Source organism: Podarcis liolepis (assembly GCF_965112155.1).
Source record: "Podarcis liolepis genome assembly, chromosome: 15".
Classification (NCBI taxonomy): Eukaryota; Metazoa; Chordata; class Lepidosauria; order Squamata; family Lacertidae; genus Podarcis; species Podarcis liolepis.
In genome coordinates this window covers 15,373,780-15,396,809 of record NC_139566.1, presented here as the reverse complement: position 1 = coordinate 15,396,809, position 23,030 = coordinate 15,373,780, and the positions used below count along the sequence as shown (strand labels likewise).

Below are 23,030 nucleotides of genomic sequence, written 5' to 3'. Positions count from 1 at the left end.
TAGCGATTTACGAAAAATGTGGTTTTCAATCTGTTTGCATTTCTCAATGAGGTTTCCCCAGAAGACCCTCTAACCCAGAAACTGCCCCTCTCCCCCACTTCTATCAGCATTTAATGGTTTGCTGTACTTGATTACACATGCCTAGGGGAATTCTTCACTTTCGGGCCCCAGGGTAAAATCTGGGGGGAAAACTTTCAAATATCAACAGCATCCCCCCCCCCATTGTGCAGTCAGCCTTGCTTCAAAGGATCACCTGTGTGTGTGTGTGTGTGTGTACAGGATGCTGAGGGGGAGTCCTGCTTTCACTACCTTCACTTTCTCTATTCAGAAATTGCCTTTTTAATCACTTTCTATTCCTGCCTCTTGAGGCCAAAAGCCAGGAACAGAAAAATGGAAAAATCCTGCTGCCTGGTTCTTCTGCTCATTACTCATAAACTCTTCCCCCATTCACATGCTGAGAAGGTTTGAAGCTCAGCTAGAAGTGTTGCGTTAGTGTGGGGCGGCTAAGGGGCCAGTAGCCACATCACGCCATCTCTGCTCCAATCTTTCCTCTGGCGCGACCTCAACAGGTGACCTTAATTCACCACCTCCCATTTTTTTAATTTTTAATTTTTGCACAGGGTGGGAGGACAACAAACGTGGTCTCCCTAGCAGGACTGTTGTACACTGCCTTGATCTCCGGACAAGAAAGGTAGGATACAAAAATGTGTAATGAATGAATGAATAATCATTATTGTTACTGATAGTGACATTGATGGTGGTGATGACAGTTGTATTTTGCTTCTCTCACGTTTGTCATTGTGTAAAGTGCTTTACACACAGTCTTTGTACACTTTCCTGGGAGGAGTAAGTGCCTTTGAAATACAAGGGGCTTATGCCTTAGTAGAGATAAGCATGGCTTTAGACAGAACAATGCCAAAGGATTTCTTCAGAAGAGGCTGCTTGAAGCTCTGGTTTTCTGTCAGTTCCCCTCTGTCAAGAAAAGAACCCAGGCATCCTAGTCACCTCCCCTTCCGCTTTCAGTGATGGAGACATCAGCTGTCCCAGGTCTAAACAATCCAACACGCTGACCACTAGGCCACACTGCATCATAAAACTTCTCCCACCCTCACGAACAAGTCAGGGATTCCAGCTTCTGTCCCACCAATGGACTCTACAGCTCTTTGTGAGATGGGGAAAGGACCCAGGAGTCCACATATCCCTGTACTACTGTTTAACATAGGAACAGGGAATTTATGGCAGAGATTATTGGATTTCAACTTCCATCACCGCAGCCCAGTGATCTGGGATAATGGGATCTGTAGTTCAGCAACCTTCGGAGGGTCACAGGTTCCCCCAACCCTGATTTGAAAGATCCCACTTTTTGAACCCTGATGGTGTTTGTGTGTGTGTGTCTTCTTCCACTAGCTGAATGGAACAAGATACTTTCTCTATCTAGGTTTACGGCCTGGCTCTATTCCCAGTGGGGAAATGATGGGGATTTCCCTGCTAATTGCCCACGGGGGTATGAGTCACCCCCGTGAAGAATATGAAACGCCATCTGGATTTGACCGGTACGGTGAGCACGTGCCTGATGGAAAAAAAGATGGGGGTGGCGAATAGAGAGCAAATAAATTTTATTTTCACCCACTCCTGAAGTCTATCGCCCCCCAGTTCTCTCCCCACCCCTCTCCGTGCTGTGAGCAAGGTATCCAGCTCCGAAACCCTCTTTTCCCATGAACAAAATTCAGCCCTAGACCAGATTTTTCTTTTTATTAAGAAAAATAACAATCCTAAAAGTGCTTCCGAGCATGTGCAGAGTGCCCCATTCTCCATTGTAAGTGAACTATTCAGATTAAGAAGAGCTGGACTATGAGGCCGAAAGGAGGGATTTTCCAGCGAGGTTTGAATCTCTGAACCTCTCATCTCAGTCTCCCAAATTGTGTCGTTCCTAATCCAAAAGCGCTCTCGGTCGAAACAGGGTTTCTACCACACACGTGAAAGCTTAGGCAAAGGGAATCCTTTTCGAGGAACGCCAAACAGGAAGAAATCAGGCCATTTAAGGGCATCTACGTCACCGCTCTCTGACTCACTCCTTGGAATGAACCAAGTGCGGCTTTAGCTAGGGGAGGCTGCAGTCCACTGAACCTTTAGATTGTATTTTAAGAGGTCTTTCTTGCCCGCAGGGGGTGTCATCTCTACAGTTCATCGGGTTCCCTGTCGAAATGAGGTCTCAGGGGAGGGGTTTCCTACCCGAATACGCCGAGTGGCAGTTTAGCGATGTCTCATCCCCCCTCCTTAGAGAATAGCGTGGGCTGGGAGCTCCCATTCATAAAAATCAGGCAAATGGAAAGCGCTCTTTTCAGCGTGTGAGACAGTTCGCTGGGCTGAGGCTGGGTAGAGATGTACAAAGGTTACGGAGCGGGAAGGGCACCTGCTCCCGGGAGTCATCGGCCCTCCACTCTGCGCCCAGGGACGCAGCAGGTAAGGCTTTTCTCCCTACTCTCTCCTAACTCTGGACACTCTTTAGTGTGCCATTGCCGGGCAAATGATCCCTCCCCACGCGTCTTCCAGGGCAGAGGCTTGAAACTGATGATTGCCCCAAAGACAGAAGCCTCAGGAGCCAGGGGTGCCAACTTGAATAAAATATTGGGGGGGGGGCAGGTATAATCGATCACAAGACGTGGGTCACGCACACTATTTGAATGGCAATGCCAATCAGCGGGGGGGGGGGAGCGCTGACCCCCTCCAATATTTTATTAGGGGACGAAGGGACCGCGACTCCTATGTCAGGAGTCCCATGGGGAGGAGAGGGGTTTATAGTTCCAGGGTATGATATAGTTCCCGCGCCCCCGGTGTGAAATTTCTGAATAAGTGCTCGGGTTTCCCTGTTCCTGGGGAGCCCCAGTCTGCCTCTGATCTCAAGCGCCTTTCCCCCTAAATCGGGGGTCGAGAGGGGTTGCTTCTGTCAAATGGGTGGTGTAAGAGAGAGAAGTATTTGTTGTGTTGTATTGCCTGGCCAAACGCTTAAAATGAAGCGATGGCGTTGTGGGAATTTTGTGGCCCTTTTTTTATAGGTGCCTCTATGCCGGGTTTATTTCCATTCGATAATTTATTGTGTGTGTGTTTTCTAGGTAATTTAATATAGTTATCTGCTAAAATTATAAACACGTTTTATTAGACTGCAATATGATTTCCAGCTCAATGTGCTCAGAGGCACGGGCAAGGGAGGTCAAACTAAACAAGGAGCGGGAGCAAATCCGGGTTTAAGAAGCCGCTTTGCTCGCTTTGGCTATTGGAGCACTGCCGGTTTTGGCCGCTAGGGGGTAGCTCACGCCCGCTTCCATAGTGGGTAAAAGCGCCTTGCATCTGATTTTTCTCTCAAATGAAGGTTTGGCTATTCAGTGTCAGCTCTGAAAAGAGATTACAGAGAGGTGGGTTCTTCGAATGGCTTTGACAACTGGTGGTTTTGCAAGAGGGAAGCTGCAGGGAAAGAGATAGCAGGAGTTTAGTTTTGAACCCCATCCACAGAGAGCGTATGTGTACAGCGCCTGGCACACAGCAGAGGTTTAAAAATGTAAGTTTCGGGTGCGTTTTCATCATTTCTTATGATTAAGCAGCATAGAAATCCTATTAGATAAAAATAAATATTTTATTTTGGGGAGGGGGGGCGAGGGGAACCAGAATAACAACATCTCGTTTTTATCCATAATTTTAGAGTTTCTTTAAGATTAAGTGATATATAAATCTTGTTCGATGCAAAAAATAAAATAGAACCCAAGATTCCTGCATACAGTGGAATGGGGAGATAACTCTACAGGGGACACGGAGGAGGATCTGGGAATCATTATGGGATGTTCGCATGTTGCAGTCAACAAGCGTACAATCTGTGTGCACAAATAGCTGTACTGTACACTCATTTGGTTACTCACATTGAGAGTACGGTCTGTGTACCTTGTGCACAGAGTAGGTGAGCTGTTACCAATCAACAAAGTGTACCCTTTCTCACGCCAAACACTATATAGAGATTGCTTGAGTCTAGGTCAGTGTAATGTGTGAACAAGCCTAATGTCTCATCTGTCCTTTATTCTGGTTGCAAATGGGGATTTGGGGTTAAGGGAAAGAGCTGGGCCTATAATAAGAGACAGACAGGGTGGATTTTAGTGGATTGCTGTATGTGTGAGGTGTTTGGTGACTAAATCCACAGAGATGTGGCGAGATTGAATAAAACAGAGTCATCATTATGTGTTGGCATTGATAATTCTGGGGGCCTTTCACCCAGAAAACAAGATAAATTGATGACTCAAACTAGCTACTGTTGGCGAGAAAGTAAATATGCCAGCATCTAAACCCCATGGGGCTCTTCATCAGGCAAATGAAGGTCTGGTGGAAGGCAAAGTGTGAGGGATTGGTGGAAGAGAGCTTTGGATCTCAAGGATGGGCAACCTGCAGCCCTCGAGAAGTTGTTCAGTTGCTATCTTCCCTGACCATTGGGCATGCTGGCTGGGGCTGATGGGACCCAGAGTCCAGCAACATCTTGAGGGCCACAGATTCCCTCCATCCCTTACATAGACTTTTCCTCAATGAATTTGCAATACCCCCCCCCCAATCTGTTGGTGGCTTCCATCCTGCCTTGTGGCAAGGAGTTCCTTAAGCCGATCGTGCTTTCAGAAATTGCCCAGGAATAACCTGAGTTCCTGCAACTCATCATGAGTAAGCAGGAAGGGCGATCATGGCTTTAACCAGGAACATAAAACTGCCACCTTGGGGATTGGGAGAGAATTTTCTGCCTTGTACAGGGATCCTAGGACAAAGAATGTTGGTATATTATCATTTTTAAAATACAGTTTGGATCAGAAACGCTGTGCTGGAGAAAAAAATAAATAGAGATTTTAGTATTGAGAAATAAGGGGGAAGAGTCATAGCTTGGGGGGTCCCCAGTTCAATCCCTGGCGGGACCTCCAGGAAAGGCTGGGAACGAAACCTCCCACCTAATACAGTCAAAGTCACTGTTCCCCTTTCATAGGACTGTAGAGCGGGAAGGGACCCCAAGGGTCATCTAGTCCAACCCCCGGCCATGCAGGAATCTTTTGCCCGAAGTGGGACTCGAAACCACGACCCTGAGTCTCATGCTCGACCGACTGAGTCATCCCTTCACAACAAGAATCTTATTTGGGGAAGGCCCACAGCTCAGTGGGAGAGCTTCTGCCTTGCAAAAGCAGAAGATTCCCACGTTCAATCTCTGGCATCTCCAGGTGCGGCTGAGAATGCCCCTCCCCGGAAACCCCTGAAGAGCTGCTGCCAGTCCGTGCAGACAATACTGAGCTAGATGGACCATTGGATCTGACCGGCTATAAGGCAGCTTCCTCTGTTCCTACATCCATATTCTAGCAGAGAGGGGGGAAATTCAGGTTCGTGTATTTAAATGGGGGGCAGACGGTCCTTGCTCGGTGGCGACTTCTCTCTGCCCCCCCCCCCGCAAAAAAAAATCCACACCTGGGTCGTTTCCCTGGGACAGGACGGGAGGGGCCGCGCTCTCCTTTTTTTCTGCTGTGTCATCTTGTGCTGTGTCATAACAAGGTGAGTCATCAGAACAGTCGTCAGTACGAGTCACCCGCTCGACAGACAGGGAGGGTGGGGCGCCCTTCCCCTCTCCCGTTCCTTCCTCGGATCCCGTTTCAAAGGCAGCTGGGAGTTTTGTTCTTCCCCAATCCGCCTTCCTCTCCTATTGCGAAATGCCCCTGGGAACCGGCTCAACGTAATAAAAAATAAATTTTAAAAAATCTGCCAGCTCTCGTCCTACCTTGCAAGGCTGGCGGATGATGCGCATGGAAGAACTGTTGCACTCCATCTCTTAGCATCCCTAGCCAGTCTGGACAATGGTCAGGGAGGATGGGACTTGGGGGGTCGAGGGCACCCAATTCCCCACCCCTGACCCCCTATGCGATGTGCTCTCTAAACCCAGCAGGGAGAGTTAAATTAAGTAGTTCTGGTAGTATTTGTTACAGCACCTACTTGTGGCGGGTCCTTCTGTCTCCGTCTTCTGTCTTTCCATGACGCTGTCTGTCCTTAAAATCTGCCAGGGTAATGTTCTCTTAAAAACACCAACGAAAGGGGGTGTCCGAGAGGGGAATGTAAACTCTTTCCCCTTTGTGTCAGATGTGTGTTGTGGGAATGGTGCTTTCCAGAGGAGAGTCACTGCTGTTTCATCTGTCTGGCAGCTGAACCCTTCTGAAAAGTGGGTCTATCCAGTCTAATATGTTGCCAGCCAGAAGCCCTCTAGCCAAGGCATGACTTGCCCTCCACATCTGGCACCCGGGCTGAGGTAGACTTCTTGTGGACATGGAGGTTTGCCTCAGAGATTGTGATAGACCAGGGGTCAGCAAATTTTTTCAGCAGGGGGCCGGTCCACTGTCACTCAGACCTTGTGGGGGGCCAGACTATATTTTTTGGGGGGAAATGAACAAATCCCTATGCCCCACAAATAACCCAGAGATGCATTTTAAATAAAAGCACACATTCTACTCATGTAAAAGCACGCTGATTCCCAGACAGTCCGTGGGCCAGATTTAGAAGGCAATTGGGTGGATTTGGCCCCCGGGCCTTAGTTTGCCTACCCATGTGATAGACCCTACCTTCTGTGAATCAGCAGAACAGCATCAGCATGTCTGATGGCAGTGGGTTGTATCCAAAGCGAATCTGACACAGAGTTGGAATTTATAAACATGAAAAACTTGGGTGCATTAATGCCAAGGGGGCCTACTCTGAGTAGGACTCAGTTGCATGCAGCCCACTGCACGTTCAGTATGATGACAGAGGGAGCGGTGTCTCTCTGCAGCAGTGACTGGGGAACCTCTGGGTGTTGCAGGACTCCAACTCCCCTCATCCTTCACTGCTGGCCATGCTGGCTGAGGCTGGTGGAAGTTGGAGTCCAACAGCATCCAGAGGCTGATAGCCACTCCCCTCCCCCATTCCTGGCCCTGCAGCATCCAGGTTTTTCCGCCTGGGCCTCTACCAGTGTAATGTGCCATGGTCAGAGTGTTGGGCTAGGACCTGGGAGACCAGGGTTCGAATCCCGACACGGCCACAGGGTTGCTTTTAAGGATAAGGTGGAGAGGAGGAGAATAATGTGCTCCACTTTGAACTCCTTACAGGAAAGGTGGGCTATAAATGTGTTTTTTATATGTTGAACTCATGCCCTGTGTTGTTCTAACCACTGCACATCACTCCCCTTGAGGAGCAGGGTGTATTACCCAAGAGACCCAACTTATCCTTCAAGGGAGAGTGGCGGCCTTGCAGTGAAATTGCAGACAGTGTAGTTAGTGGTTAGCGTCTTAGACTAGGACATGGAAGATGCAGATGGCAGCAGTACCCACTCAGTCTTGAAGCTCACTGGTTGACTAAACAGAAAATGGAAAGAATAAAATCTGCTGTTCTCATCCTCTTACAATTAGAACTGTAGAGTTGGAAGGGACCCTGAGCATCATTTAGTCCAACCCCTGCAATGCAACTGTCCCATATGGGGATCGAACCTGCAACCTTGGCACCACACTCTAGTCAACTGAGCTCTTGGTATACCAAGGATCTTGGTATAATTGGTTCTTGGTGGAAGGGTGCAATTTTGCCAGTAATGTCCCCCCACCCCCCGTTAAGTGGTGTACAAATTTTACGAAATAAATAAAGCAAATTAAAAGTGTAATAAGACGAAGTTTTCCGATCGTGACTCTCCCCTCCAAAAAATTGGGAAGTAGGCTCTTTCAGGTTGCTCTAACCCTTCCCCCACCCCCGATTCTGGCCAAGAACCCAGGAGTCCTGCTTCCTAGCAGGCTACCTGGGCCTGTGCAACAGCCTTGTCTCGAGACAGGTGGCTCTGGGTTTCCCCCACCCTCACCTGGGCTGGAGGTAGGATGTGTCAGAGAAACAGCAGGCAATGAGTCTGTGTAGGTTTTGAGGCCGCTCCCAGCGAGTCGGCTGAGATGACGCCAGCTGCCCCACGTAGAAGGCCAGGGCGGGCCTCCCCGGAGGTGTACCAACATGCCTCAGGGAAAGGCAGAGGCTACTGGGGAAGTAGGTCAAGGGGTGTGTGAAAAGGGCACTGGGTGCGTAATTCCGGGGGGTAGAGAGGCAGCTGTCTCCTCTCTGCCCTGGGGCTTAATGGCTCCACTGTGCGGTGGGGGAATAGACTGGGAACTGAGCTCTGCTGCAGTCCTTCCTTTGACTATGTGAGGTGACAAGTGTTCCTGAGCATGTGCAGAGGGCCACCATGCAGCCTCACACAGCTGGGATATGAGGGGAAAGGCAGATTGTTATCCCAAAGCAGTTCGGCTCCAGAGGTGGGAAATAAAAAAAGCAGCTTGTTCCTGCAAGATTGAGAGATGGTCACCGGCTTGGATGACTTGTCAAAGAGAGCTAGACAAATATCATGGGGAATAACGGTTAATAATGGCGGCTAGCTGCTATGGCTGTGCTCTCTCTGCCTCTGAGTAACCCTTGTTGGGCACTGCAAGCCGGGAAAGTTGCATTGCGCTCTGGTTCCTGTTTGGTGACCTCTCCCAGGCATCGAGATGGGACGCGGGTGGCGCTGTGGGTTAAACCACAGAGCCTAGGGCTTGCCGATCAGAAGGTCGGTGGTTTGAATCCCCATGACGGGGGGAGCTCCCTTTGCTTGGTCCCTGCTCCTGCCAACCTAGCAGTTCGAAAGCACATCAAAGTGCAAGTAGATAAATAGGTACCACTCCAGCGGGAAGGTAAATGGCGTTTCCGTGTGCTGCTCTGGTTCGCCAGAAGCGGCTCAGTCATGCTAGCCACATGACCCGGAAGCTGTACGCCGGCTCCCTCGGCCAGTAAAGCGAGATGAGCGCCACAACCCCAGAGTCTGTCACAACTGGACCTAATGGTCAGGGGTCCCTTTACCTTTACCTTTTACCCAGGCATCTATTTGACCACTGACAGGGCAGGATGCTGGACTTGCTGGGCAGTTGGCCGGATCCAGCAGATCTCTTTTCATATTCTCTGTTCCTTAAGTATCTTGGGCAGGCAAGGGCTCTGTCTTCCAGGAAATTATCTTGCACGAGGTTCATGGAAACGAATCTCCCATTATTGTGCAACTCTTCCTGGTCCTAGAATCATAGAATCGTCTATGGAAGGGAACCACGAGGGTCCAGTAGTCTAACCCCTTGCCACGCAGAAATCTTCTGCCCACGACCCTGAGGTTAAGAGTCTAGTGCTCTACCCATCGAGCTATCCTATGCACATGGTTTGTGCAGGAGAAGGTTACCAGTGGATTGGGCCCTGCGGGTCAAGTCTGCCGCTGTCCCGAAATCTACAGCCTGTGTTTAAAAAAGTTCCATATGCTCAGAGACTTTGCTTCTGTTCATTGGGGGATATAGGAAGCTCAGAGCACTTTAGATGTCCCTTTTATGAAGAGGCAGGTAGTGAGACCATTGATCCCCTCTGGTGAGGCTCACTGACCTCTCAAAAAAGCAAAAATTTGACCTTTTCCTGTTAGGCAAAGATCATAAGACGACCCGGATGGTCGCCAGATTCTGTGTACAGATCTGTAGGCGCAGACCATCCCCCAATCCAAACTAGTTCATTAAGAAAATCCCCAAACTCGGTTCCATGGGTGACTCTGGGTCATCTCTCTGTGGTAGCTTATCTTAAGTGTCTATATGCTTATTGCATTTATAACTTTTAAATTTATTGTTGTACATTGTTTTAAATGTTTGTTTTCCTTCTGGGGTTGTACCCCCAAGTGTGTTTTATAATCTGGTCTCCGACCGTAATAAATTATCTGTCTGTCTGTCTATCTATCTACAGCCTGTGTGAGATGGGAGAAGGGCTTCCAGATTTAAGAGGCCATTTGATGCCTGGGAGGTTCTGGCAACCTTGAATTTATTTTCTATGAGGGTATCCGTATAAGGCTATTGGTGGCTCCCAGTGGCTCTGCTGTTGGAAGGTAGCAAGCAAATTGCTTGGAATTATAATGGGGGGCTAATCTAGTTGCCAGGTTAACTTATGTTCTTATGCTATTTGATTTTTTATTTAACGTTTGAAAATTGATTGTACTGTTTTCACTGTTGTTGTTTGCACCACTGGGCACCTTTGGTGGGGTGGAAATTGAAGGAAGGAAGACATTCACATTTTCATTGCTATGATGAAGAGAGGCTTGTTCTCTTTTCAGAAGAAGCCCTTGTTATCGAAGAATAGAATTCCATAGTTGGGTCTATGTCCATCAGTGGCGTGCGGGTCAGCGGACTAGGTGGACAAGGCTAGTTCCCTAAATGTTCTCTTGGTGCTTCCTTCCCAAAGCCCAGGAAGCTTCTATCTGGTTTAGGGAGGGAGGTACAATACGCACACATGGGACGTTGTTGTGATGTTGTGACATTGTGACGTCACCAGGGCCGGATTTAGGTTTGATGAGGCCCTAAGCTACTGAAGGTAGTGGGGCCCTTTATAGGTCCAACAAATTGCCGCTGTTTTTTGTGTTGAATATATGCTATATGGTAATTTATGGACCTAATAGGTATCTAAAGCCGTTTGCACATATTGCCACGCAACCAGTCCATGCAGAATGTGGGCACCCTATTTTAGGGAGCAAGCTAGCAGGCGGGGCTCCTTACTTACATCATAGGAGCCTACACAACACAAAACACTGTTGCTGTATGTAGTTTTTATTTTATTTGTTTTTTATCTTATATTTTGGAAATGTACATCCAGGGTTTTTTTCATTATTTTGGGGGGGGGGGGCCAAGAGAGTGGGGCCCTAAGCTATAGCTTGTTTAGCTTATACGTAAATCCGGCACTGGATGTCACTCTTGTGACGTCACCCCTCCGATTGCCCTCACAAGCTGGTTCCCTCTGGCGCTAACTGTTCCCCTACGAAAAATTTCACCACACGCCACTGTTTATCCATGCTACCCTGAACATGCCCAATCTCGTCTGATCTCGGAAGCTAATCAGGGGCAGGTCTGGTTAGTACTTGGATGGGAGGATTGTAGAGGATCATCTATGCAGAAATATTTTGCCCAATGTGGGACGCGAACCCATGACCCATAGATTAAGAGTCTTGTGTTCTACTGACTGAGCTATGGGCCCAGTTGCACCTGCATGCCTCTGTGCTTGGTTTTGAAACTCAGCCAGTTCCAAAAGCTATGGAGGTGAAGTCAATGCAAAAGGGGGCAAGAGAAGCCTGCCTTTTAAAAAAGGGAGAAGTATGGTTTTTTAAATTATTTTGTGTAGTAAAATGGAGATGAGGTGGCAAAATACTTCTCTCCTCTGCCAGCAGCTTCACTGTCATTGGTCAGACCATCGGAAGGGAGGAGTAAATTAGTAATCTGGATGAGAATTTGAGTAGAGCAACCTTCACCAATGTAGTGTTTTGGACTACAACTCCCATCAGGCATGCAACATGACTGCCAGCCGCGGCTGATGGGAGATGTAGTCCAAAACATCTGGAGGGAACCTTATTGGTGAAGTCTAGGGTAACATGTCCAGCAACCTTCCCCTGACCTGGTGCCATTTTAATTTTGCTAAGCTCGTGATTTGCTGCGCCCCCCTGCTCCAGCAGGGTTAAAAGGGGGGCAAGGGGGGGACTTCCTTTTGAGGCAGGCATGCAAAACCTCAGAACATACAAAGCGCTTGAAAGAGTGCCTTTAGGCATGCCCAGAGTGCAGTCTCTAAAATGGCCAATCTGTTGCAGTCCAACTCATCTGGAAGGCACCAAGGACTCAGCTGTACAGCTGCAAATATAATGTTTTAAGTGCATTATACAAATGTGACACTAGATGGCGATGGTGAGCTAATGGCAAATTCAATTTTTCTTAAAATGCATTTTCACAGCGGTTTTTTATACATGTCTAGATTCCACCCAGGCTGCGAAAGGAGGCTGTACGGAGTGCCTTTTCCTCCTAGGAAAGTTTGTGCGCTCGTTGGTGGCTTCTGAGCTCCGGCAGATCTCTCTGCAGAGACACCCAAGCTCTGTTTGTGACCCTCTTTGTCTTCTTCCCCTCCAGCAGAAGTACCCGTCTGATCCCGGGGCTGGCAGCAGCAGCAGTGCCGCCGCCGGCTTTGTCCCCAACCTCAACACCATCACCACCAGCCACGACCTACAGTGGATGGTTCAGCCCACCATCATGGGCGCTTCTCCAGGAATCCCCCCTTACCCACGACCCTACCGTTGCCCGCACTATCCTCCAGGCATTCGGCCGGGTGTGATCCGCACTGCTGGGCCAATCCTGACACCGCGGAGGCGTCATTCGGAGCATGTGAGTATTGGGGGGTGGGCAGGGAGGGAATGTGGAAGGCCCAGTGGGTAGATGACAGCAGAAGGTTCCTGAAAAATATGTGAAGCTTAGTGCATTTGTGCAGCGACATTTCAGTGTGGCAAAGATCTGCTGTTGCCTCCTAGATAGAGGAGGTTAAAAAGGAGGGAAGAGACTCTGAGGGCAGGCTTGGAACATGCAAAGAATGCACAAGAGACAGGATTAAGAGGCCTGAAGCACTTAAAAGATTTTGGTGCCCCCATATATGTCAAAATACAGTGGTACCTCAGGTTACAGACGCTTCATATTACAGACTCCGCTAACCCAGAAATATTACCTCAGGTTAAGAACTTTGCTTCAGGATGAGAACAGAAATCGCTCAGCGGTGACAGCGGGAGGCCCCATTAGCTGAAGTGCTTCAGGTTAAGAACAGTTTCAGGTTAAGAACGGACCTCCGGAACGAATTAAGTTCTTAACCCGAGGTATCACTGTATAAGCAAATAATAAACCGCAAAATGAAATTCTATTAAAAAACAAAAAAAAACCTACAATAAGATGGATAAGAATCTTTGGTTTTGTATACAGTGGTACTTTGAGTTACAAACGCCTCAGGTTACAAATGCTTCAGGTTACAAACTCTGCTAATCTGGAAGAGTTACCATGAGTTGAGAACTTTGCCCCAGGATGAGAACGGAAATCGTGTGCCGGCAGCGCAGCGGCAGCAAGAGGCCCCATTAGCGAAAGCCCGCCTCTAGTTAAGAACAGTACCACTGTACTTCTACTTTATATTTGAAAAAATGTTCTCCTGCTTTTTCTTATGGCATTGACTTTGATCAGGTCCTCAGCAGGGTGCGGGGCACCTAAGCCGCCTAAGCTCTTAACTATCTACCTGTTATTAAATAATAAATAATTTTGATCAAGCTAGAAAAAACAAAATACACATATACCTAGGTATTACCGAAATGTATACCTACTGTTTCACTAAAGGACTTTTGACTTCGTGCGCTCATATACCAAAGACGCACTGCACCAGCAGCGGCGCTTGTCATTCACAACGATGCCGTGCATGCGAAATTAACTCTTGCATCAAAATATTATGTTACGTATTGTATTGAGCTGCTATGCGGCAGTGGGGTCAGTGGAACCTTTGACACAATGTTTCTCCTAAGTCGGTGCCCAAACAATACTTATAAGTTTGTGTGTGGTGGCGCTAATTAGGGGGCTAAACTAAATTTGGGGGTGCTGGGTGGGTCTTTGCAGCCCAGCGGCACATAGGCTAAAGAGAGCCCTGGTCCTCAGAATGAATATTACGTAGTACATCTGCTCCTATGCTTGGTAGAGAGAGAAGGCATCCAGCCTGCCTTGTTGCATAGTTCTTCCGCTGGGATTTTTTAATAAACTTCAACTGAGAAAAGAAACACTCAGCTGAGTAATTTATGACCATTAACGTTAAAAATCCGGCAATGAAAATTTCCCTGCTTCCCTTGATGCCCTAAGCCAGCCTTTCTCAACCTGTGGGTCTCCAGATGTTGTTGAACTACAAATCCCATCACCCCTAGCTAGCAAGGCCAGAGCTCAGGGATGATGGGAGTTGTAGTCCAACAACATCTGGGGACCCACAGGTTGAGAACCACATGGGTGGGCAAACTAAGGCCCGGGGGCCAGATGTGGCCCAGTCGCCTTCTAAATCCAGCCCGCGAACGGTCCGGGAATCAGTGTGTTTTTACATTAGTAGAATGTGTCCTTTCATTTAAAATGCATCTCTGGGTTATTTGTGGGGCATAGGAATTCGTCCATCGCCCCCCCCCCAAAAAAATTATAGTCCGGCCCCCTGATGAAAAACTTTGCTGACCCCTCATCTAAAGCATGCTCTTTGGGAAACATTTTACTCCATTTTGGAACAAGAATGTGCTTCTCAAGCACTTGTTGCCCCTTCATGGCCACAGAAACCATTTTCTTAGGTCTACTCCTATGAGGTTGGGCCCAGGGATGTTGCAGGGCTGTGTCACCCACACGAGGTGGCCATATGTCCGGAATTTCCCGGAGATAGCTGGGATCCGGCCATCGGAAACAGTGTCCTGGCGGAAATCGCTGAAATGTCTAGGAAAATTCAGATGTATGGCAACTAATGCCGGAAGTCTAGATTTCCCCTGATTTCCTTAAAAATAGCTCCAAAACTTCATTTTATTATGTTAGATTTTGCAAAAAAAAAAAAAAAAAAAAAGGTCAGCTTTGGGCAAAACTAAAACTTTGGTTAGAGTGTGTTGCTGATAATATGGGTGCCTTATTCCATTGCAGGGGGGTTGGACTAGATGATCTGTGGGATCCCTTCCAACTCTAGGATTCACCTTTATACATATATAAAGGTGAGGTTGGAACAGCCTGGTTGCAAGGTGTGGCGTCCTATGGGTGGACTAACTAAGGGGAGGGGAGCACAGAACATGATACAAGCTGACATCCTTTGAAACACCCAACTGCATGGGCAGACAGCTGGGATAGAAATTCCCATGTTAAGCAAGATGATAACACAAAGGGATGTACTCTGGGAAGAAAACCAGCCCTGCACATTTCAAAGTCTTCATGTGTACATAGCTTTGTATATCCTCAGCATGTTGATAAACTCAGCAGGCCTGCACTCTGGACATGGCCAAAGGCTCTCTTGTCAGGGTTGGATTAACCATTATGCAAAATAAGCATGGGCTTAGGCCAGGGGTCAGCAAACATTTTCAACAGGGGACCTGTCCACTGTCCCTCGGACCTTGTGGGGGGCTGGACTATATTTTTTTGGGGGGGAATGATCAGCCCATAGTGTGGGGTGGGGATTATGTCATGTGCACAGTACCCCTGAAATGCACCTGCGTCCAGCACTGAATGAACATGATCACGCAGTCTGTAGATGCCTCAAGAGGGCCTCTGGGCATGCACAGAGTGCAGGCCTGCTAAACCTTGGCACATGCAAGGAAAGTGCAAGAGGGCGCTTCCAGCAGAGTCCAGTCTCCAAAAACGGCTGAGCCACTAGTGTAAATTAAACATGGCCTGCTTTTTGATCTGCCTGGTGGGATCTTTCATAGCCGTGCAACAGGCATGGGTTTGACATCTATCTCTTTTTGATGGCCTGGAGAGGCGGCAGCAGGAGGGGGCCCTGTTTAGCTCTTTTCTGCCCATCACATAGCTGCAGAAGGGCACAGAAGCAGTACTGGAAGAAAAGGACACATATTTTCACTAGAGATTCGCTAGAGATTCAGGCCAAGATGCTGTTGGTGGACCATCTCAGCTGCGTTTCCGTAGGCACTTGCGCCCTCTGCTGTCCATGAAGCGCATAGACGGTACTCCAGTTTGGAGAGAGAGCTGCCTCCAGTCATAGACTTGTGGAATTATAGAGTTGGAAGGGATCCTGAGGATCATCTACTCCAGGGTCTCTCAAACTTGGGTCTCCAGCTGTTTTTGAACTACAATTCCCATCATCTCTGACCACTGATTCCACTAGCTAGGGATGATGGGAGTTGTAGTCCAAAAACAGCTGGAGACCCAAGTTTGAGAGACCCTGATCTAGTCCAACCCAATATGCAGCTGTCCCATCCGGGGATCAACCTTGCAACCTTGGCATTATCAGCACCAGCTGAGCTATGATGAGTCAACTTCCTGTTTAAATCAACTCAGTTCAGGACCATGTGGACTAGCAACTTTATTTCAAGGGGGAAAGGCCATAGCTCAGCGGTAGAGCACCTGCTTTCCATGGAAAAGGTTCTGGGTTCAATCCCTGCCATCTCCTAGGTAGGGCTTGGAGAGACTCCTGTCTGAAACTCTGGAGACAAAACTGAGCTAGGTGGATGAATGGGGTTTGTGATTTGGTGTGAAGCAGCCTCTGATGTGCCCGTCTTCTGCAGCTGACACCCGAGGAGGAGGAGCGGCGGCGGCTGCGGAGGGAGAGGAATAAGCTGGCAGCAGCCAAGTGCCGGAATCGCCGGAAGGAATTAACAGACACCTTGCAAGCCGTAAGTGACTCTCCCATGCTCTCCCTGGTACTTCTGGAAGATGGACTCTTTTATTTAGTTATTTAGTGTTTGCACCCCAATCTTCAGTCCCCCTCCCAAAAAAGGCTCCCAGAGCAGATTGCACAGAATCAGAACCAAGACAATCAATACCAACAGGCATACAATCTTCTTTTTTTTTTACATAATCCTATTTACTGATTTTTCACAAAGAAAACAAGAATCTTTACAAATTTTAACATAAGCCGTAAGTTACTTTATCCATTGACTTCCCATCCTCCACTTCCATGGTTTCCATAAGGTAAAGGTAAAGGGACTCCTGACCATTAGGTCCAGTTGTGACCAACTCTGGGGTCGTGGCGCTCATCTTGCTTTACTGGCCGAGGGAGCCGGCGTACAGCTTCCGGGTCATGTGGCCAGCATGACTAAGCCACTTCTGGCGAACCAGAGCAGCGCACGGAAACGCCGTTTACCTTGCACTTATCTACTTGCACTCTGAGGTGCTTTCGAACTGCTAGGTTGGCAGGAGCAGGAACCGAGCAATGGGAGCTCACCCTGTCATGGAGATTTGAACCACTGACCTTCGGCAAGTCCTAGGCTCTGTGGTTTAACCCACAGCGCCACATATTTACCCTTAAATGCTGCTTATTTCACCTATACCATTCAATGCATTCCACTGGACCTATTTGTCTTAATAATAAGATTGCTCCTATTTCCAGTCCTGTTCGCGTTTTCAGCTACCTATAGTAGTTCTTTAAATACTCAGTGGGAAGTTTCCAGTCCCCGCGAAATACAATTTACAAAAACAGACAGAGAGCCCTCTTAGTGAAGTGGTAGAAGCAATAGGTGGCCCCCTGGGCCTTCATACCTGGCCCTTGATCCTCTCCAGAGGCCCCAACCCTCCCCGGTCTTGCTTGGCACTCTCCTTGCCTGAAGTATCATCCTTGAACTCTGACCAGGCCTCTTGGTTCACCAGCTGTGGCGGCTGTTTTGCTTCTGGCCCCACCCACCACTGGCTTGTGGCCCCTGGAGATTGCCTAGAAAGGAATGTGAAGAGGGTCTTCTACACTCTGCCCTAGGGCGTGTTATTGTACTCAACAGTTCCCTTTTGCCTGTTTCTCTCCTGCCCTCTTTGAAAAAGTTAAGAAATCTGCATTTTCCCCCTCCCCAGGAGACGGACCAGCTGGAGGCTGAGCAATCTGGGCTGAAGAAGGAGATTGCGGAACTGCAGAAGCAGAAGGAGCGGCTGGAGCTGGTCCTGGAGGCTCATCGACCGGCCTGCAAAGTCCCTGAGGAGTCCTCGGGGGAAGAGGAAGAGGGCCAAAGCCGGCTGGGGACCCTCGCCCAGCTTCCGGTCAAGCGGGAGTCCCCGCCAGGCCCCAGCGCCCCTCGACGAGCGGCTCCAGTGCCGCCCAGCATCACTCTGCCCCCCAGCGGCCTGCTGGAGCCAGAGGCTCTGCACACCCCGACCCTGATGCCCACGCCGTCCCTCACCCCCTTCACCCCAAGCCTGGTCTTCACCTACCCCACACCGGGGGACCCCGATGGCCCCTCGGGCTCTGGCTTCCCGCACGAGGCCTGCTCCTCTGCCCACCGGCGCAGCAGCAGCGGCGACCACTCCTCCGATTCGCTCAACTCCCCCACCTTGTTGGCGCTCTGAGGACCAGGAGGGACACCCTGGCTCCGTGGCGGGACAGTCCGGAGAGCGGCGCCTCCAGACCGTTGTGGTTTCTAGGCTGCTTCTGCCCAGGGTTGGGTTTTTTTTTTTTTTTTTTGCTGCCAACGGGTCTCCTGGTCATCTGTATACATACCTCATTCGGGGTCCTTGCCTCCTCTGCTGGCCGGAGACCTCGCAGGCCTCTCGTTCTGCCGCCTGCGCCCAAGTGCTTGGAGTCAAGTTGCCGGTCCTCAAGAAGGACCAGACCATCTTCCCTCCCACCCTACCAGAACTCAAGTCATTCCTTGTTTCTCCTTGCTGGTGGCCGAGGCAGGACAACCATCTCTTTGTGGGGTGGGCTCTAGTTTGGGATTTCCTGCTTTGGCCAAGGGGGTGGAACTCAATGGCCTCAAATGTCCCCCTCCAATTGTTTTATGACTTTTCACAACACTTAAAAAACACACACACAACCCTTACCCTTGATATCCTAGTGGTTTTAGAATAAACAAGCCTTTTGCTGTGCACCTTTCCACTTCCTTTTCTCAAACTATTGTAGAATCTGCTTTCTTCAAAGCCCAGGCATAGAAACAATGATGTTAATCTTCCGTGAACCACCAAATTATTTCCCATCTCCTGAATGAGGTGGGATACCCTTATGTCGCCCAGGGGTGGAGCTGGTTGAAGACAGATTTTTTTTATTATAAACTCACATGTCCCACTGCTTTGCCTTGTCTTAATGTCTCATTTAGTTAATTTGGGTGTTGTTTTGCTCTTCTACGAGGGTGCATCCTTTGTCAACAAAGCCTGTGGCAAAACGAAGGCGGCAACTTCATTGGTTCGGAACAATTATCCTACTAAAGATGAACAGGAGGAGTGTTTGTTGTGCTGTTGGGAGGGCAGGAGGAGAGGAATCCCCTGCGAATTGATCAGGCAGCTGATCAAAGTCTCCTTTAGCACAAACCACAAGTCTGGGTTTGTGGAAGGGATTTTTCTGAGGGAAAATATGGGGAGCCTTATGGGCTCTGTGGATATCAGGGAATCTGGATCTGTCTATCCTGGGTACAGGAAAGTTTGCTTTGTAGAATTGAAAAGCTTGAGCTTTCTAGAAGACAAACACCCAAGTTCCTAGTCCTCATGAGCCGCTGGTTAAAAATAGAGAGTGGAGTCGAAATTCCTCAGATGTTTTAAAAATAACGCTTGGGGGTTTCTTTTTCTTGCCTCCCGGGAAAAGGTCACTTTGAAGATTTCTCCCAAAATATTGTCTGCCATCCCCACCCCCAGTTTTTCTCCCACAATACCCTGGGGCAACGCTAGTTTGGGGCATTATGGGGGATGTAAAATGGTAATCTGGGTGCCCACAGTTGGCAGACAAGATAGAAGTTCTGGTACTGTCGTGTGACAGGTGAACCCCAGATACCGAGAAACAGGATCTCCCCTCTACCTGGAGAAATTCAGTGAAATTTGTGCCCCCAATTTATTTGCCTGCACAGAATGGGGAAACATGGCAGGGCCAATGTTTTGGCAAAGGCTAAAAAGTAGCATCAGTAGAGGAGTGTTTTCCCTCAGCTTCTGTTGCCTATGCTCTGATAACCTCCTGTGTTAGATTACTGCAATGCGGTATACATGGAGCTGCCCTTGAAGGTTGTTCGGGAACTGCAGCTAGTGCAGAATTTAGCAGCTGGATTGCTGACCCCGGAGGCAAGATGGTCTGAGCATGTATCACAAATCCTCAAGGACCACTACCCACATGAACCAACTTGCACACTCCACATTGTGGAGGATGGCAACATGGGAACGGGCCTTTTCGGTGGTGGCTCTCTGCATCTGGAATGCTCTCTCTCGGAGGAAGCACGCCTGGCGCCCCGATTGCCTGTCCTCAGGAGCCCAGTAAAACGATTTCTGTTTACTCAGGCAGGCGTTTGGTTCTTAACCAGAAGAGTACCTAGTTATGTCTGCGGCCTCTTTTTGTGCTCATTGTCTTCAATGTGGTGGGATTTGTTCATATATATATATATGTGATTGTCTTGGATGAGCACTTTAGGCTTATTGCTATTTTTTATATTTGGTTTTCATGGCTTCTTCCTGTTTTTTTATTATGCAAGTCGCTTTGAGATGCTTCGGCGTAAAAAGTGACCAATAAAAATTAACACAAATATATATATAAAACACACGGCATGTGCTTTATTTGCAAGTGAGGAGTGGGGTGAGGATCTCCTTTCTTTGGGGGCTGAAGAGTGAACATCAGGATGAGACCAAAAGCCCATCCAGTCCAGCATTCTCTTTGCCACAACTAGATGCCTCTAGAGTCTAGGCCACCAGAGGAAACTGAAAGCAAGAGCCCCAGTAGCTGATACTCAGATACACTGCCTCTGCAGCTGAAGGTTTCATACAGCCCTCAATAAACTGTTCTTCCTGCCACATTTGCCTTGAAAGTTGCTTCTCTCAGCCTCTATACCCCACCCAGAAAAGGGGAATCTGACTTTCCTTGCTTTTCAGAAGCTGACTTCTGCCAAGTCAGTTTCGGGACCTTTTTCTGAGCAAACTACCACCACCACTGAAGAACGGGCCTGGCCCTAAATCAGAGGTGATCAACTTCAGGTCTAGGGGCCAACGGTGACCCTCCAGGACTCACTCTTTCTGGCCATGGGGACTCTATGGCCCTACCACAAACCCCACTACTCTGAAAATCTCCTCTGCAAGAGACTTTTGTGCTTTGGCAAATCATCTCTTTGCCCGGCCAGCCAAGAAAGGTTCCTTTGGGCAGCTCCCACCTGCAGTTGCACAGAGAGTGCTTCATACCATGGTGGATTTCCTCCACATCAGCTTGTGGAAACAACTCGGGGCTTTTTTGGTGGGAAGCGATATAGGTAAAGGTAAAGGGACCCCTGACCATTAGGTCCAGTCGTGACCGACTCTGGGGTTGTGGCGCTCATCTTGCTTTATTGGCCGAGGGAGCCGGTGTACAGCTTCCGGGTCATGTGGCCAGCATGACTAAGCCGCTTCTGGCGAACCAGAGCAGCGCATGGAAACGCCGTTTACCTTCCCGCCGGAGCGGTACCTATTTATCTACTTGCACTTTGACGTGCTTTCAAACTGCTAGGTTGGCAGGAGCAGGGACTGAGCTCATGCCGTTGCGGGGATTTGAACCACCGACCTTCTGATCAGCAAGTCCTAGGCTCTGTGGTTTAACCCACAGTGCTACCCATGTCCCTTGGGAAGCGATATACACCTTTTAAATTAAAACCGAAACCTTCTGCACACTCCACGGCGTGGGGCCACGGCAGATTCCTTCTCTCCAGCAGGGCGGGAACATCTGAGGTTAGAACTCACACACTCACAAGCCAGCCCTTTTTGAGCCTGGGGAGATCCAGTTGCAGAGCAACAAGCATGTCCGGTGATTGTTGAGGTTGACTCCTTGTTATCGGAGAGCCAGGATCCGGCCATCTGCTTCCTGGCTGGAGACCCTTTGTCTCCACTTTGGCTGGGCAGGAAGCAGAGGGTGGTGGGGGTTGTGGACAGGGGCTCTTCCTTGCTTGCTCTCTCTTTTCAGCCTTGCGGGTTGGTTCTTGACAACGGCAAAATGAATTTTTTTTTTGGGGGGGGGGACATGCTGACCAGCGCTTGTGCCATGTCCGCAGGGTGCCTTGTTCCCACAACGGCAAAAGTAGGAAACACAGAAGCAGTGGTACCATCAGAGTAGGGATCTGGGGGCAGATTCGGGGGGCCCTTTCAGCAGAATGGGCACAGGGGTCCCCAAACACAACAGTGCAAGGGCGATCGTCACCAACACAGGACGGTTTTACAGTGGTGCCTCGGGTTACAAACACTTCAGGTTACAGACTCCGCTAACCCAGAAGAACAGTGGTACCCAGTGGCGTAGCGTGGGAGGTGCAGGGGGGGCTGGCCACACCGGGCGCAACATCTGGGGGTTAGGGTTAGGGGGTGCAAATCCACGGGTTAGGGGGCGCAAATTCCTTGCCTTGCCCCGGGTGCTGACAACCCACGCTACGCCACTGGTGGTACCTCGGGTTAAGAACTTAATTCATTCTGGAGGTCTGTTCTTAACCTGAAACTGTTCTTAACCTGAGGTACCACTTTAGCTAATGGGGCCTCCCGCTGATGCAGCTGTGTGATTTCTATTCTCATCCTGAAGCAAAGTTTTTAACCCGAGCTACTAAGTCTGGGTTAGCGGAGTCTGTAACCTGAAGTGCCTGTAACCCGAGGTACCACTGTAATACCTTGGGTTAAGAACTTTACCTCAGGATGAGAACAGAAATCGGCGGCAGCAGGAGGCCCCATTAGCTAAAGTGGTACCTCAGGTTAAGAATGGTTTCAGGTTAAGAACGGACCTCCGGAATGAATTAAGTTTGTAACCAGAGGTACCACTGTATAGGCCACTTTCTGTAACACAGTGGTCTCAAGGCACTCTAAATACACATCCTAATATACAGAATAATAGAACTGCAGAGCAGAAGAGACCCTAAGGATCATCTGCTCCAACCCCCTGCAAGGAATATGCAGCTGTCCCATACGGGGATCAAACCTGCAACCTTGGCATCAGCACCACGCTCTAACCAATATAGTTGAAAGCCATACCTGCAAAACAATGGCAACTCAGCAAAGAAAGACGTGGGCACCAAATGCTTAGGGCAGGAATAGGCAACATGGATCCAGGGATGATGGGAGCTGGAGCCCAACAAATGTCTGAAGGATGTCAAATGGGCTTCTCCCGGCTCAGAGAAACAAAGTCCTCACCTTTGACCCCAAACAAAGTCCTCACCAAGACCCCAAAGTGCAAAAGCCACTGGTGGGCGGCTGCAAGGAATCTTTGGCCTTCCAGATGTTGCTGAACAACTCCCAGCCAGCGTGGCCAAGGGCCAGTGTTGGGGGGGGGGTGAGGAGCTGCCATTTGGCAGTATCTGGAAGGCCACAGGTCCCCCACACCTGCTCTATGGGAGAATGCTTGTTCAGGGAGGGAATACGCCATGTCACTTGTTCCATGTCTCTGATACACAAAATATGAGTATACACAGCTGACGAAGCCTTTCAGGGCGAAACAAGGTATTATTCTGGGAATCCTTGTCTTAAGTTCTTTCGTCTGATACCTGCAAACAACTACACTTTGCAAAGGCATATGTG

General features: G+C 49.1%; 1 protein-coding gene across 3 annotated transcripts; it reads left to right on the top strand.

The window, feature by feature from the left end:
• Positions 1-2,188: 2,188 nt before the first annotated feature.
• On the top strand, positions 2,189-20,054 carry FOSL1 (FOS like 1, AP-1 transcription factor subunit). 3 transcript variants are annotated; one of them, XM_083478003.1, is made up of 4 exons: positions 2,189-2,463; positions 11,997-12,245; positions 16,130-16,237; positions 17,406-20,054. In XM_083478003.1, exons 1-4 carry the CDS (start codon positions 2,383-2,385, stop codon positions 17,892-17,894), a joined length of 927 nt encoding a protein of 308 aa, XP_083334129.1. In that variant the 5' UTR covers positions 2,189-2,382; the 3' UTR covers positions 17,895-20,054. The 3 variants fall into 3 exon arrangements, with proteins under 3 accessions (XP_083334129.1, XP_083334128.1, XP_083334130.1); XM_083478002.1 differs by having other exon boundaries at positions 11,994-12,245; XM_083478004.1 differs by lacking the exon at positions 2,189-2,463 and adding an exon at positions 3,382-3,556 and having other exon boundaries at positions 11,994-12,245.
• Positions 20,055-23,030: the final 2,976 nt, after the last annotated feature.